At 44.5% G+C, this 12,736-nt stretch overlaps 1 protein-coding gene across 1 annotated transcript in view; it reads left to right on the plus strand.

Moving 5' to 3' along the window:
- The window catches only part of SBF1 (SET binding factor 1), a gene marked incomplete in the record, with an annotated part of 739,370 nt that overhangs the window by 550,749 nt on the left and 175,885 nt on the right, over positions 1–12,736 (plus strand). The window contains 1 exon segment of the mRNA XM_053716293.1: positions 6,613–6,809. Within this exon segment, the coding sequence (XP_053572268.1) occupies positions 6,613–6,809 (197 nt within the window).

A 12,736-nucleotide genomic window follows, 5' to 3' on the forward strand; every position in this document is an offset into this window, starting at 1 on the left:
CTTGGCTCTTCCATTCGGTTTAGCCACTGCTCCCAGAATTTTCACAAAGGTACTAGGGTCCCTTCTAGCGGTTCTAAGGCCGAGGGGCATTGCTGTAGCACCTTACCTAGACGACATTCTAATTCAAGCGTCGTACCTTTCCAAAGCAAGGGCTCATACAGACATTGTGTTAGCCTTTCTAAGATCTCACGGGTGGAAGGTGAACATAGAAAAGAGTTCACTGTCCCCGTCCACAAGGGTTCCCTTTCTGGGAACGATATTAGATTCTGTGGAAATGAAGATTTTTCTGACAGAGGTCAGAAAGTTAAAACTTCTAAAAGCTTGTCGAGTTCTTCATTCTATTCCTCAGCCTTCCATAGCTCAGTGCATGGAAATTATAGGACTAATGGTTGCAGCAATGGACGTGGTTCCTTTTGCTCGAATTCATTTAAGACCATTGCAGCTGTGCATGCTCAAACAGTGGAATGGGGATTATGCAGACTTGTCTCCCCAAATTCAAGTAGACCAGGTAACCAGAGACTCACTTCTCTGGTGGTTGACTCAAGATCACCTGTCTCAGGGAATGAGTTTCTGCAGACCGGAGTGGGTCATTGTCACGACCGATGCCAGCCTCTTGGGCTGGGGCGTGGTCTGGGACTCTCTGAAAGCTCAGGGTCTATGGTCTCGGGAAGAGTCTCTTCTCCCGATAAACATTTTGGAACTGAGAGCGATATTCAATGCGCTCCTGGCTTGGCCTCAACTAGCGAAGGCCAGGTTCATAAGATTTCAGTCGGACAACATGACGACTGTAGCGTACATCAATCATCAGGGGGGAACAAAGAGTTCCTTGGCGATGAGAGAGGTATCCAAGATCATCAAATGGGCAGAGGATCACTCCTGCCATCTATCTGCAATTCACATCCCAGGAGTAGACAACTGGGAGGCGGATTTTCTGAGTCGTCAGACTTTCCATCCGGGGGAGTGGGAACTTCACCCGGAGGTCTTTGCCCAGTTAACTCAACTATGGGGCACTCCAGATGTGGATCTGATGGCGTCCCGTCAGAACTCCAAGGTTCCTCGGTACGGGTCCAGATCCAGGGATCCCAAGGCGACACTAGTGGATGCATTGGTGGCGCCTTGGTCGTTCAATCTAGCTTGCGTGTTTCCACCGTTCCCTCTCCTTCCCAGGCTAGTAGCCAGGATCAAACAGGAGAAGGCTTCGGTGATTCTAATAGCTCCTGCATGGCCACGCAGGACTTGGTATGCAGACCTGGTGAATATGTCATCGGCTCCACCATGGAAGCTACCTTTGAGGCAGGACCTTCTAGTACAAGGTCCATTCAAACATCCAAATCTAGTTTCTCTGCAACTGACTGCTTGGAAATTGAACGCTTGATTCTATCTAAGCGTGGGTTTTCGGAATCTGTTATAGATACTCTGGTTCAGGCCAGAAAACCTGTGACTAGGAAAATTTACCATAAGATATGGAAAAAATATATCTGTTGGTGCGAAACCAAGGGTTACTCATGGAGTAAAATTAGGATTCCTAGGATACTCTCCTTTCTCCAAGAAGGTTTGGATAAAGGTTTGTCAGCTAGTTCTCTAAAAGGACAGATATCTGCTCTGTCTGTCTTGTTGCACAAACGTCTGGCAGCAGTGCCAGATGTACAAGCGTTTGTACAGGCGTTAGTTAGAATTAAGCCTGTCTACAGACCTATGACTCCTCCATGGAGTCTAAACTTAGTTCTTTCAGTTCTTCAAGGGGTTCCGTTTGAACCTTTGCTATTCCATAGATATTAAGTTACTATCTTGGAAAGTTCTGTTTTTGGTTGCTATTTCTTCTGCTAGAAGAGTTTCTGAATTATCTGCTTTGCAGTGTACTCCACCCTATCTGGTGTTTCATACGGATAAGGTAGTTTTACGTACCATGCCTGGTTTTCTTCCAAAGGTGGTTTCCAACAGGAATATTAACCAGGAAATAGTTGTTCCTTCTCTGTGTCCGAATCCAGTTTCAAAGAAGGAACGTTTGTTACACAACCTAGACGTGGTCCGTGCTTTAAAATTCTATTTAGAAGCAACAAAGGATTTCAGACAGACATCATCCTTGTTTGTCGTTTATTCTGGTAAGAGGAGAGGGCAGAAAGCTACTGCTACCTCTCTTTCCTTTTGGCTGAAAAGCATCATCCGATTGGCTTATGAGACTGCCGGCTGGCAGCCTCCTGAACGAATTACAGCTCACTCTACTAGGGCTGTGGCTTCCACATGGGCCTTCAAGAACGAGGCTTCTGTTGATCAGATCTGTAAGGCAGCGACTTGGTCTTCAGTGCACACTTTTACAAAATTTTACAAGTTCGATACTTTTGCTTCTTCGGAGGCTGTTTTTGGGAGAAAGGTTTTGCAAGCCGTGGTGCCTTCCGCTTAGGTTGCCTGACTTGTTCCCTCCCTTCATCCGTGTCCTAAAGCTTTGGTATTGGTTCCCACAAGTAAGGATGAAGCCGTGGACCGGACACACCTATGTAGGAGAAAACAGAATTTATATCTTACCTGATAAATTCCTTTCTCCTACGGTGTGTCCGGTCCACGGCCCGCCCTGGCTTTTTGTCAGGCTTAAATTTTTTTTATCTCTATACACTACAGTCACCACGGCACCCTATAGTTTCTCCTTTTTCTCCTAACCGTCGGTCGAATGACTGGGGGGCGGGGCCAGAGGAGGGGCTATATGGACAGCTTTTGCTGTGTGCCTCTTTGCCATTTCCTGTTAGGGAAGAGAATATTCCCACAAGTAAAGGATGAAGCCGTGGACCGGACACACCGTAGGAGAAAGGAATTTATCAGGTAAGATATAAATTCTGTGGACTGCCACATCTTGGATATTATATCCCATACGTAACAGCTCGTGGACTCTCGCCACCTATATAAAAAACATAATTTATTTAAGAACTTACCTGATACATTTATTTATTTCATGGTGGCGAGAGTCCACGAGGCCCCACCCATTTGGGTTTATATTTTTGTTTAAAGCACATCTTTTTTTTCCCTGCTCCTCCTTATTGGCCTTTTACTCCGCTTGGCTATTCATAAAACTGAGGTATGAATGAGGGGTATTTTTTAGGCTTTTGAGGTTTGGGAAACTTTGCCTCCTTCTGGTAGGAATGTATATCCCATCAGTAACAGCTTGTGGACTCTTGGCATCATGAAAGAAATGAATTTATCCGGTAAGTTATTGCATAAATTATGTTTTTGGGATAAAAAAACATTGTTTTGTTATATTAAAGTTTTCCCCATTTGTACTGCTGTATAAGGTTTTTATTTAGCTGCTTCGGTTCTTGCTGTGCTAACTGCTAATACTAACATAACTCTGCATCTGCTCATCCTGACCTAGGGCTGCACATTACCCATAACCCTCTGCATCTGCTCATCCTGACCTAGGGCTGCACATTACCCATAACCCTCTGCATCTGCTCATCCTGACCTAGGGCTGCACATTACCCATAACCCTCCTGCATCTGCTCATCCTGACCTAGGGCTGCACATTACCCATAACCCTCTGCATCTGCTCATCCTGACCTAGGGCTGCACATTACCCATAACCCTCCTGCATCTGCTCATTCTGACCTAGGGCTGCACATTACCCATAACCCTCTGCATCTGCTCATCCTGACCTAGGGCTGCACATTACCCATAACCCTCTGCATCTGCTCATCCTGACCTAGGGCTGCACATTACCCATAACCCTCTGCATCTGCTCATCCTGACCTAGGGCTGCACATTACCCATAACCCTCCTGCATCTGCTCATCCTGACCTAGGGCTGCACATTACCCATAACCCGCTGCATCTGCTCATCCTGACCTAGGGCTGCACATTACCCATAACCCTCTGCATCAGCTCATCCTGACCTAGGACTGCACATTACCCATAACCCTCTGCATCTGCTCATCCTGACCTAGGGCTGCACATTACCCATAACTCTCCTGCAGTTGCTCATCCTGACCTAGGGCTGCACATTACCCATAACCCTCCTGCATCTACTCATCCTGACCTAGGGCTGCACATTACCCATAACCCTCTGCATCAGCTCATCCTGACCTAGGGCTGCACATTACCCATAACCCTCTGCATCAGCTCATCCTGACCTAGGGCTGCACATTACCCATAACTCTCCTGCAGTTGCTCATCCTGACCTAGGGCTGCACATTACCCATAACCCTCTGCATCAGCTCATCCTGACCTAGGACTGCACATTACCCATAACCCTCTGCATCAGCTCATCCTGACCTAGGGCTGCACATTACCCATAACTCTCCTGCAGTTGCTCATCCTGACCTAGGGCTGCACATTACCCATAACCCTCTGCATCAGCTCATCCTGACCTAGGACTGCACATTACCCATAACCCTCTGCATCTGCTCATCCTGACCTAGGGCTGCACATGACCCATACCACTCCTGCAGTTGCTCATCCTGACCTAGGGCTGCACATAACCCATAACCCTCCTGCATATGCTCATCCTGACCTAGGGCTGCACATTACCCATAACCCTCTGCATCAGCTCATCCTGACCTAGGGCTGCACATGACCCATAACCCTCTGCATCAGTTCATCCTGACCTAGGACTGCACATTACCCATAACCCTCTGCATCTGCTCATCCTGACCTAGGGCTGCACATTACCCATAATCCTCTGCATCTGCTCATCCTGACCTAGGGCTGCACATTACCCATAATCCTCTGCATCTGCTCATCCTGACCTAGGGCTGCACATTACCCATAACCCTCCTGCATCTGCTCATCCTGACCTAGGGCTGCACATTACCCATAACCCTCTGCATCTGCTCATCCTGACCTAGGGCTGCACATTACCCATAACCCTCTGCATCTGCTCATCCTGACCTAGGGCTGCACATTACCCATAACCCTCCTGCATCTGCTCATCCTGACCTAGGGCTGCACATTACCCATAACCCTCCTGCATCTACTCATCCTGACCTAGGGCTGCACATTACCCATAACCCTCTGCATCAGCTCATCCTGACCTAGGACTGCACATTACCCATAACCCTCCTGCATCTGCTCATCCTGACCTAGGGCTGCACATTACCCATAACCCTCCTGCATCTGCTCATCCTGACCTAGGGCTGCACATTACCCATAACCCTCCTGCATCTGCTCATCCTGACCTAGGGCTGCACATTACCCATAACCCTCCTGCATCTGCTTATCCTGACCTAGGGCTGCACATTACCCATAACCCTCCTGCATCTGCTCATCCTGACCTAGGGCTGCACATTACCCATAACCCTCCTGCATCTGCTCATCCTGACCTAGGGCTGCACATTACCCATAACCCTCCTGCATCTGCTCATCCTGACCTAGGGCTGCACATTACCCATAACCCTCCTGCATCTGCTCATCCTGACCTAGGGCTGCACATTACCCATAACCCTCTGCATCTGCTCATCCTGACCTAGGGCTGCACATTACCCATAATCCTCTGCATCTGCTCATCCTGACCTAGGGCTGCACATGACCCATAACTCTCCTGCAGTTGCTCATCCTGACCTAGGGCTGCACATTACCCATAACCCTCCTGCATCTGCTCATCCTGACCTAGGGCTGCACATTACCCATAACCCTCTGCATCTGCTCATCCTGACCTAGGGCTGCACATGACCCATACCCCTCCTGCATCTGCTCATCCTGACCTAGGGCTGCACATTACCCATAACCCTCTGCATCTGCTCATCCTGACCTAGGGCTGCACATTACCCATAACCCTCCTGCATCTGCTCATCCTGACCTAGGGCTGCACATGACCCATACCCCTCCTGCATCTGCTCATCCTGACCTAGGGCTGCACATTACCCATAACCCTCTGCATCTGCTCATCCTGACCTAGGGCTGCACATTACCCATAACCCTCCTGCATCTGCTCATCCTGACCTAGGGCTGCACATTACCCATAACCCTCCTGCATCTGCTCATCCTGACCTAGGGCTGCACATTACCCATAACCCTCTGCATCAGCTCATCCTGACCTAGGGCTGCACATGACCCATACCCCTCCTGCATCTGCTCATCCTGACCTAGGGCTGCACATAACCCATAACCCTCTGCATCTGCTCATCCTGACCTAGGGCTGCACATTACCCATAACTCTCCTGCAGTTGCTCATCCTGACCTAGGGTTGCACATTACCCATAACTCTCCTGCAGTTGCTCATCCTGACCTAGGGCTGCACATTACCCATAACCCTCCTGCATATGCTCATCCTGACCTAGGGCTGCACATTACCCATAACCCTCTGCATCAGCTCATCCTGACCTAGGGCTGCACATGACCCATACCCCTCCTGCATCTGCTCATCCTGACCTAGGGCTGCACATTACCCATAACCCTCTGCATCTGCTCATCCTGACCTAGGGCTGCACATTACCCATAACCCTCTGCATCTGCTCATCCTGACTTAGGGCTGCACATGACCTATAACCCTCTGCAAATCCTGGCCTAGGGCTGCACATTACCCATAACCCTCTGCATCTGCTCATCCTGGCCTAGGGCTGCACATAACCCATAACCCATAATCCCCTCCCAGATGTGCTGACATTAACCGGATTATTCCTTCCTATTGCAGTTACCCCGGATTACTGATTGTGCCACAGAGTATCCAGGACAACACTCTGCAGAAGATTTCTCGCTGCTATCGGCAGAACCGTTTCCCTGTGGTGTGTTGGCGTAGTCCGCGTAGTAAAGCTGTGCTGCTCCGTTCAGGAGGGCTCCATAGCAAAGGAGTGGTTGGCCTATTCAAATCAGGGAACACTCCCACCACAGGTGAGGCGGGTAAATCAGCACGCGGATTAGTAAATGGTTTTATTTATTCCCTTTATTACAGAGAGCAGGTGCCTTAGACCCTGTATAGTGTTCTATACACAAGCTCAACAATGGGCACACCACCCGTCTGCTTTTACTGACCACCCGGCTAAAATTTAACAACAATAAGCTAAAATGTGCTAATATTACATTATGCAGATTGTCATTACATACATATATGTTAAATCAGGGTGGATAGAAATCTATTTTGCTTTTGAAAAAAATACAAATAATGTTTATTTTAAATGGGATTATATTTTATAGATGAAAAAAATCTATCTACAAATAGTTTATATTTGAGACATAATCATATTTCTTTCATGTAATTAACAAGAGTCCATGAGCTAGTGACGTATGGGACACACATTCCCACCAGGAGGGGCAAAGTTTCCCAAACCTTAAAATGCCTATAAATACACCCCTCACCACACCCACAAATCAGTTTTACAAACTTTGCCTCCAAGGGAGGTGGTGAAGTAAGTTTGTGCTAGATTCTACGTTGATATGCGCTCCGCAGCAAGTTGGAGCCCGGTTTTCCTCTCAGCGTGCAGTGAATGTCAGAGGGATGTGAAGAGAGTATTGCCTATTGAATGCAGTGATCTCCTTTTACGGGGTCTATTTCATAAGGTTCTCTGTTATCGGTCGTAGAGATTCATCTCTTACCTCCCTTTTCAGATCGACGATATACTCTTATATTTACCATTTCCTCTACTGATTCTCGTTTCAGTACTGGTTTGGCTTTCTACAAACATGTAGATGAGTGTCCTGGGGTAAGTAAGTCTTATTTTCTGTGACACTCTAAGCTATGGTTGGGCACTTTATTTATAAAGTTCTAAATATATGTATTCAAACATTTATTTGCCTTGACTCAGAATGTTCAACTTTCCTTATTTCCAGACAGTCAGTTTCATATTTGGGATTATGCATTGAATTATCATATTTTTTCTTACCTCAAAAATTTGACTTTTTTCCCTGTGGGCTGTTAGGCTCGCGGGGGCTGAAAATGCTTCATTTTATTGCGTCATTCTTGGCGCGGACTTTTTTGGCGCAAAAATTCTTTTCCGTTTCCGGCGTCATACGTGTCGCCGGAAGTTGCGTCATTTTTTGACGTTATTTTGCGCCAAAAATGTCGGCGTTCCGGATGTGGCATCATTTTTGGCGCCAAAAGCATTTAGGCGCCAAATAATGTGGGCGTCTTATTTGGCGCTAAAAAATATGGGCGTCGCTTTTGTCTCCACATTATTTCAGTCTCATTTTTCATTTGCTTCTGGTTGCTAGAAGCTTGATGTTTGGCATTTTTTTCCCATTCCTGAAACTGTCTTATAAGGAATTTGATCTATTTTGCTTTATATGTTGTTTTTTCTCTTACATATTGCAAGATGTCTCACGTTGCATCTGAGCCAGAAGATACTACAGGAAAACCACTGCCTGCTGGATCTACCAAAGCTAAGTGTATCTGCTGTAAACTTTTGGTAGCTATTCCTCCAGCTGTTGTTTGTAATAATTGTCATGACAAACTTGTTAAAGCAGATAATATTTCCTTTAGTGATGTACCATTGCCTGTTGCAGTTCCCTCAACATCTAAGGTGCAGAATGTTCCTGATAACATAAGAGATTTTGTTTCTGAATCCATAAAGAAGGCTTTGTCTGTTATTTCTCCTTCTAGTAAACGTAAAAAGTCTTTTAAATCTTCTCTCTCTACAGATGAATTTTTAAATGAACACCATCATTCTGATTCTTTGGACTCTTCTGGTTCAGAGGATTCTATCTCAGAGATTGATGCTGATAAATCTTCATATTTATTTAAGATGGAATTTATTCGCTCTTTACTTAAAGAAGTACTAATTGCTTTAGAAATAGAGGATTCTAGTCCTCTTGATACTAATTCTATACGTTTGGATAAGGTTTTTAAAGCTCCTGCGGTTATTCCAGAAGTCTTTCCTGTTCCTAATGCTATTTCTGCAGTAATTTCCAAGGAATGGGATAAATTGGGTAATTCATTTACTCCTTCTAAACGTTTTAAGCAATTATATCCTGTTCCGCCTGACAGGTTAGAATTTTGGGACAAAATCCCTAAAGTTGATGGGGCTATTTCTACCCTTGCTAAACGTACTACCATTCCTACGTCAGATGGTACCTCGTTTAAGGATCCTTTAGATAGAAAAATTGAATCTTTTCTAAGAAAAGCTTATCTATGTTCAGGTAATCTTCTTAGACCTGCTATATCATTGGCTGATGTTGCTGCAGCTTCAACTTTTTGGTTGGAAACTCTAGCGCAACAAGTAACAAATCGTGATTCTCATGATATTATTATTCTTCTCCAGCATGCTAATAATTTCATCTGTGATGCCATTTTTGATATTATTAGAGTTGATGTTAGGTTTATGTCTCTGGCTATCTTAGCCAGAAGAGCTTTATGGCTTAAGACCTGGAATGCTGATATGGCTTCTAAATCAACTCTACTTTCCATTTCTTTCCAGGGAAACAAATTATTTGGTTCTCAGTTGGATTCTATTATTTCAACTGTTACTGGTGGGAAAGGAACTTTTTTACCACAGGATAAAAAGTCTAAAGGTAAAAACAGGGCTAACAATCGTTTTCGTTCCTTTCGTTTCAACAAAGAACAAAAGCCTGATCCTTCGTCCTCAGGAGCAGTTTCAGTTTGGAAACCATCTCCAGTCTGGAATAAATCCAAGCCTGCTAGAAAGGCAAAGCCTGCTTCTAAGTTCACATGAAGGTACGGCCCTCATTCCAGTTCAGCTGGTAGGGGGCAGGTTACGTTTTTTCAAAGAAATTTGGATCAATTCTGTTCACAATCTTTGGATTCAGAACATTGTTTCAGAAGGGTACAGAATTGGTTTCAAGATGAGACCTCCTGCAAAGAGATTTTTTCTTTCCCATGTCCCAGTAAATCCAGTGAAAGCTCAAGCATTTCTGAATTGTGTTTCAGATCTAGAGTTGGCTGGAGTAATTATGCCAGTTCCAGTTCCGGAACAGGGGATGGGGTTTTATTCAAATCTCTTCATTGTACCAAAGAAGGAGAATTCCTTCAGACCAGTTCTGGATCTAAAATTATTGAATCGTTATGTAAGGATACCAACGTTCAAGATGGTAACTGTAAGGACTATATTGCCTTTTGTTCAGCAAGGGAATTATATGTCCACAATAGATTTACAGGATGCATATCTGCATATTCCGATTCATCCAGATCATTATCAGTTCCTGAGATTCTCTTTTCTAGACAAGCATTACCAATTTGTGGCTCTACCGTTTGGCCTTGCTACAGCTCCAAGAATTTTCACAAAGATTTTCGGTGCCCTTCTGTCTGTAATCAGAGAACAGGGTATTGTGGTATTTCCTTATTTGGACGATATCTTGGTACTTGCTCAGTCTTTACATTTAGCAGAGTCTCATACGAATCGACTTGTGTTGCTTCTTCAAGATCATGGTTGGAGGATCAATTTACCAAAAAGTTCTTTGATTCCTCAAACAAGGGTAACCTTTCTGGGTTTCCAGATAGATTCAGTGTCCATGACTCTGTCTTTAACATACAAGAGACGTCTAAAATTGATTACAGCTTGTCGAAACCTTCAGTCTCAATCATTCCCTTCGGTAGCCTTATGCATGGAAATTCTAGGTCTTATGACTGCTGCATCGGACGCGATCCCCTTTGCTCGTTTTCACATGCGACCTCTTCAGCTCTGTATGCTGAACCAATGGTGCAGGGATTACACGAAGATATATCAATTAATATCTTTAAAACCGATTGTTCGACACTCTCTAACGTGGTGGACAGATCACCTTCGTTTAATTCAGGGGGCTTCTTTTGTTCTTCCGACCTGGACTGTAATTTCAACAGATGCAAGTCTCACAGGTTGGGGAGCTGTGTGGGGATCTCTGACGGCACAAGGAGTTTGGGAATCTCAGGAGGTGAGATTACCGATCAATATCTTGGAACTCCGTGCAGTTTTCAGAGCTCTTCAGTTTTGGCCTCTTCTGAAGAGAGAATCGTTCATTTGTTTTCAGACAGACAATGTCACAACTGTGGCATACATCAATCATCAAGGAGGGACTCACAGTCCTCTGGCTATGAAAGAAGTATCTCGAATTTTGGTTTGGGCGGAATCCAGCTCCTGTCTAATCTCTGCGGTTCATATCCCAGGTGTAGACAATTGGGAAGCGGATTATCTCAGTCGCCAAACGTTGCATCCGGGCGAATGGTCTCTTCACCCAGAGGTATTTCTTCAGATTGTTCAAATGTGGGGGCTCCCAGAGATAGATCTGATGGCCTCTCATCTAAACAAGAAACTTCCCAGGTATCTGTCCAGATCCCGGGATCCTCAGGCGGAGGCAGTGGATGTATTATCACTTCCTTGGAAGTATCATCCTGCCTATATCTTTCCGCCTCTAGTTCTTCTTCCAAGAGTAATCTCCAAGATTCTGAGGGAATGCTCGTTTGTTCTGCTAATAGCTCCGGCATGGCCTCACAGGTTTTGGTATGCGGATCTTGTCCGGATGGCATCTTGCCAACCATGGACTCTTCCGTTAAGACCAGACCTTCTGTCACAAGGTCCTTTTTTCCATCCGGATCTGAAATCCTTAAATTTAAAGGTATGGAGATTGAACGCTTGATTCTTGGTCAAAGAGGTTTCTCTGACTCCGTGATTAATACTATGTTACAGGCTCGTAAATCTGTATCTCGAGAGATATATTATAGAGTCTGGAAGACTTATATTTCTTGGTGTCTTTCTCATCATTTTTCTTGGCATTCTTTTAGAATACCGAGAATTTTACAGTTTCTTCAGGATGGTTTAGATAAGGGTTTGTCCGCAAGTTCTTTGAAAGGACAAATCTCCGCTCTTTCTGTTCTTTTTCACAGAAAGATTGCTATTCTTCCTGATATTCATTGTTTTGTACAAGCTTTGGTTCGTATAAAACCTGTCATTAAGTCAATTTCTCCTCCTTGGAGTTTGAATTTGGTTCTGGGAGCTCTTCAAGCTCCTCCGTTTGAACCTATGCATTCATTGGACATTAAATTACTTTCTTGGAAAGTTTTGTTCCTTTTGGCCATCTCTTCTGCTAGAAGAGTTTCTGAATTATCTGCTCTTTCTTGTGAGTCTCCTTTTCTGATTTTTCATCAGGATAAGGCGGTGTTGCGAACTTCTTTTGAATTTTTACCTAAAGTTGTGAATTCCAACAACATTAGTAGAGAAATTGTGGTTCCTTCATTATGTCCTAATCCTAAGAATTCTAAGGAGAAATCGTTGCATTCTTTGGATGTTGTTAGAGCTTTGAAATATTATGTTGAAGCTACGAAATCTTTCCGTAAGACTTCTAGTCTATTTGTTATCTTTTCCGGTTCTAGGAAAGGCCAGAAAGCTTCTGCCATTTCTTTGGCATCTTGGTTGAAATCTTTAATTCATCTTGCCTATGTTGAGTCGGGTAAAATTCCGCCTCAGAGAATTACAGCTCATTCTACTAGGTCAGTATCTACTTCCTGGGCGTTTAGGAATGAAGCTTCGGTTGACCAGATCTGCAAAGCAGCAACTTGGTCCTCTTTGCATACTTTTACTAAATTCTACCATTTTGATGTATTTTCTTCTTCTGAAGCAGTTTTTGGTAGAAAAGTTCTTCAGGCAGCGGTTTCAGTTTGAATCTTCTGCTTATGTTTTTTGTTAAACTTTATTTTGGGTGTGGATTATTTTCAGCAGGAATTGGCTGTCTTTATTTTATCCCTCCCTCTCTAGTGACTCTTGTGTGGAAAGATCCACATCTTGGGTAGTCATTATCCCATACGTCACTAGCTCATGGACTCTTGTTAATTACATGAAAGAAAACATAATTTATGTAAGAACTTACCTGATAAATTCATTTCTTTCATATTAACA

This window comes from Bombina bombina, chromosome 6 (assembly GCF_027579735.1).
Source record: "Bombina bombina isolate aBomBom1 chromosome 6, aBomBom1.pri, whole genome shotgun sequence".
Taxonomy (NCBI): Eukaryota; Metazoa; Chordata; class Amphibia; order Anura; family Bombinatoridae; genus Bombina; species Bombina bombina.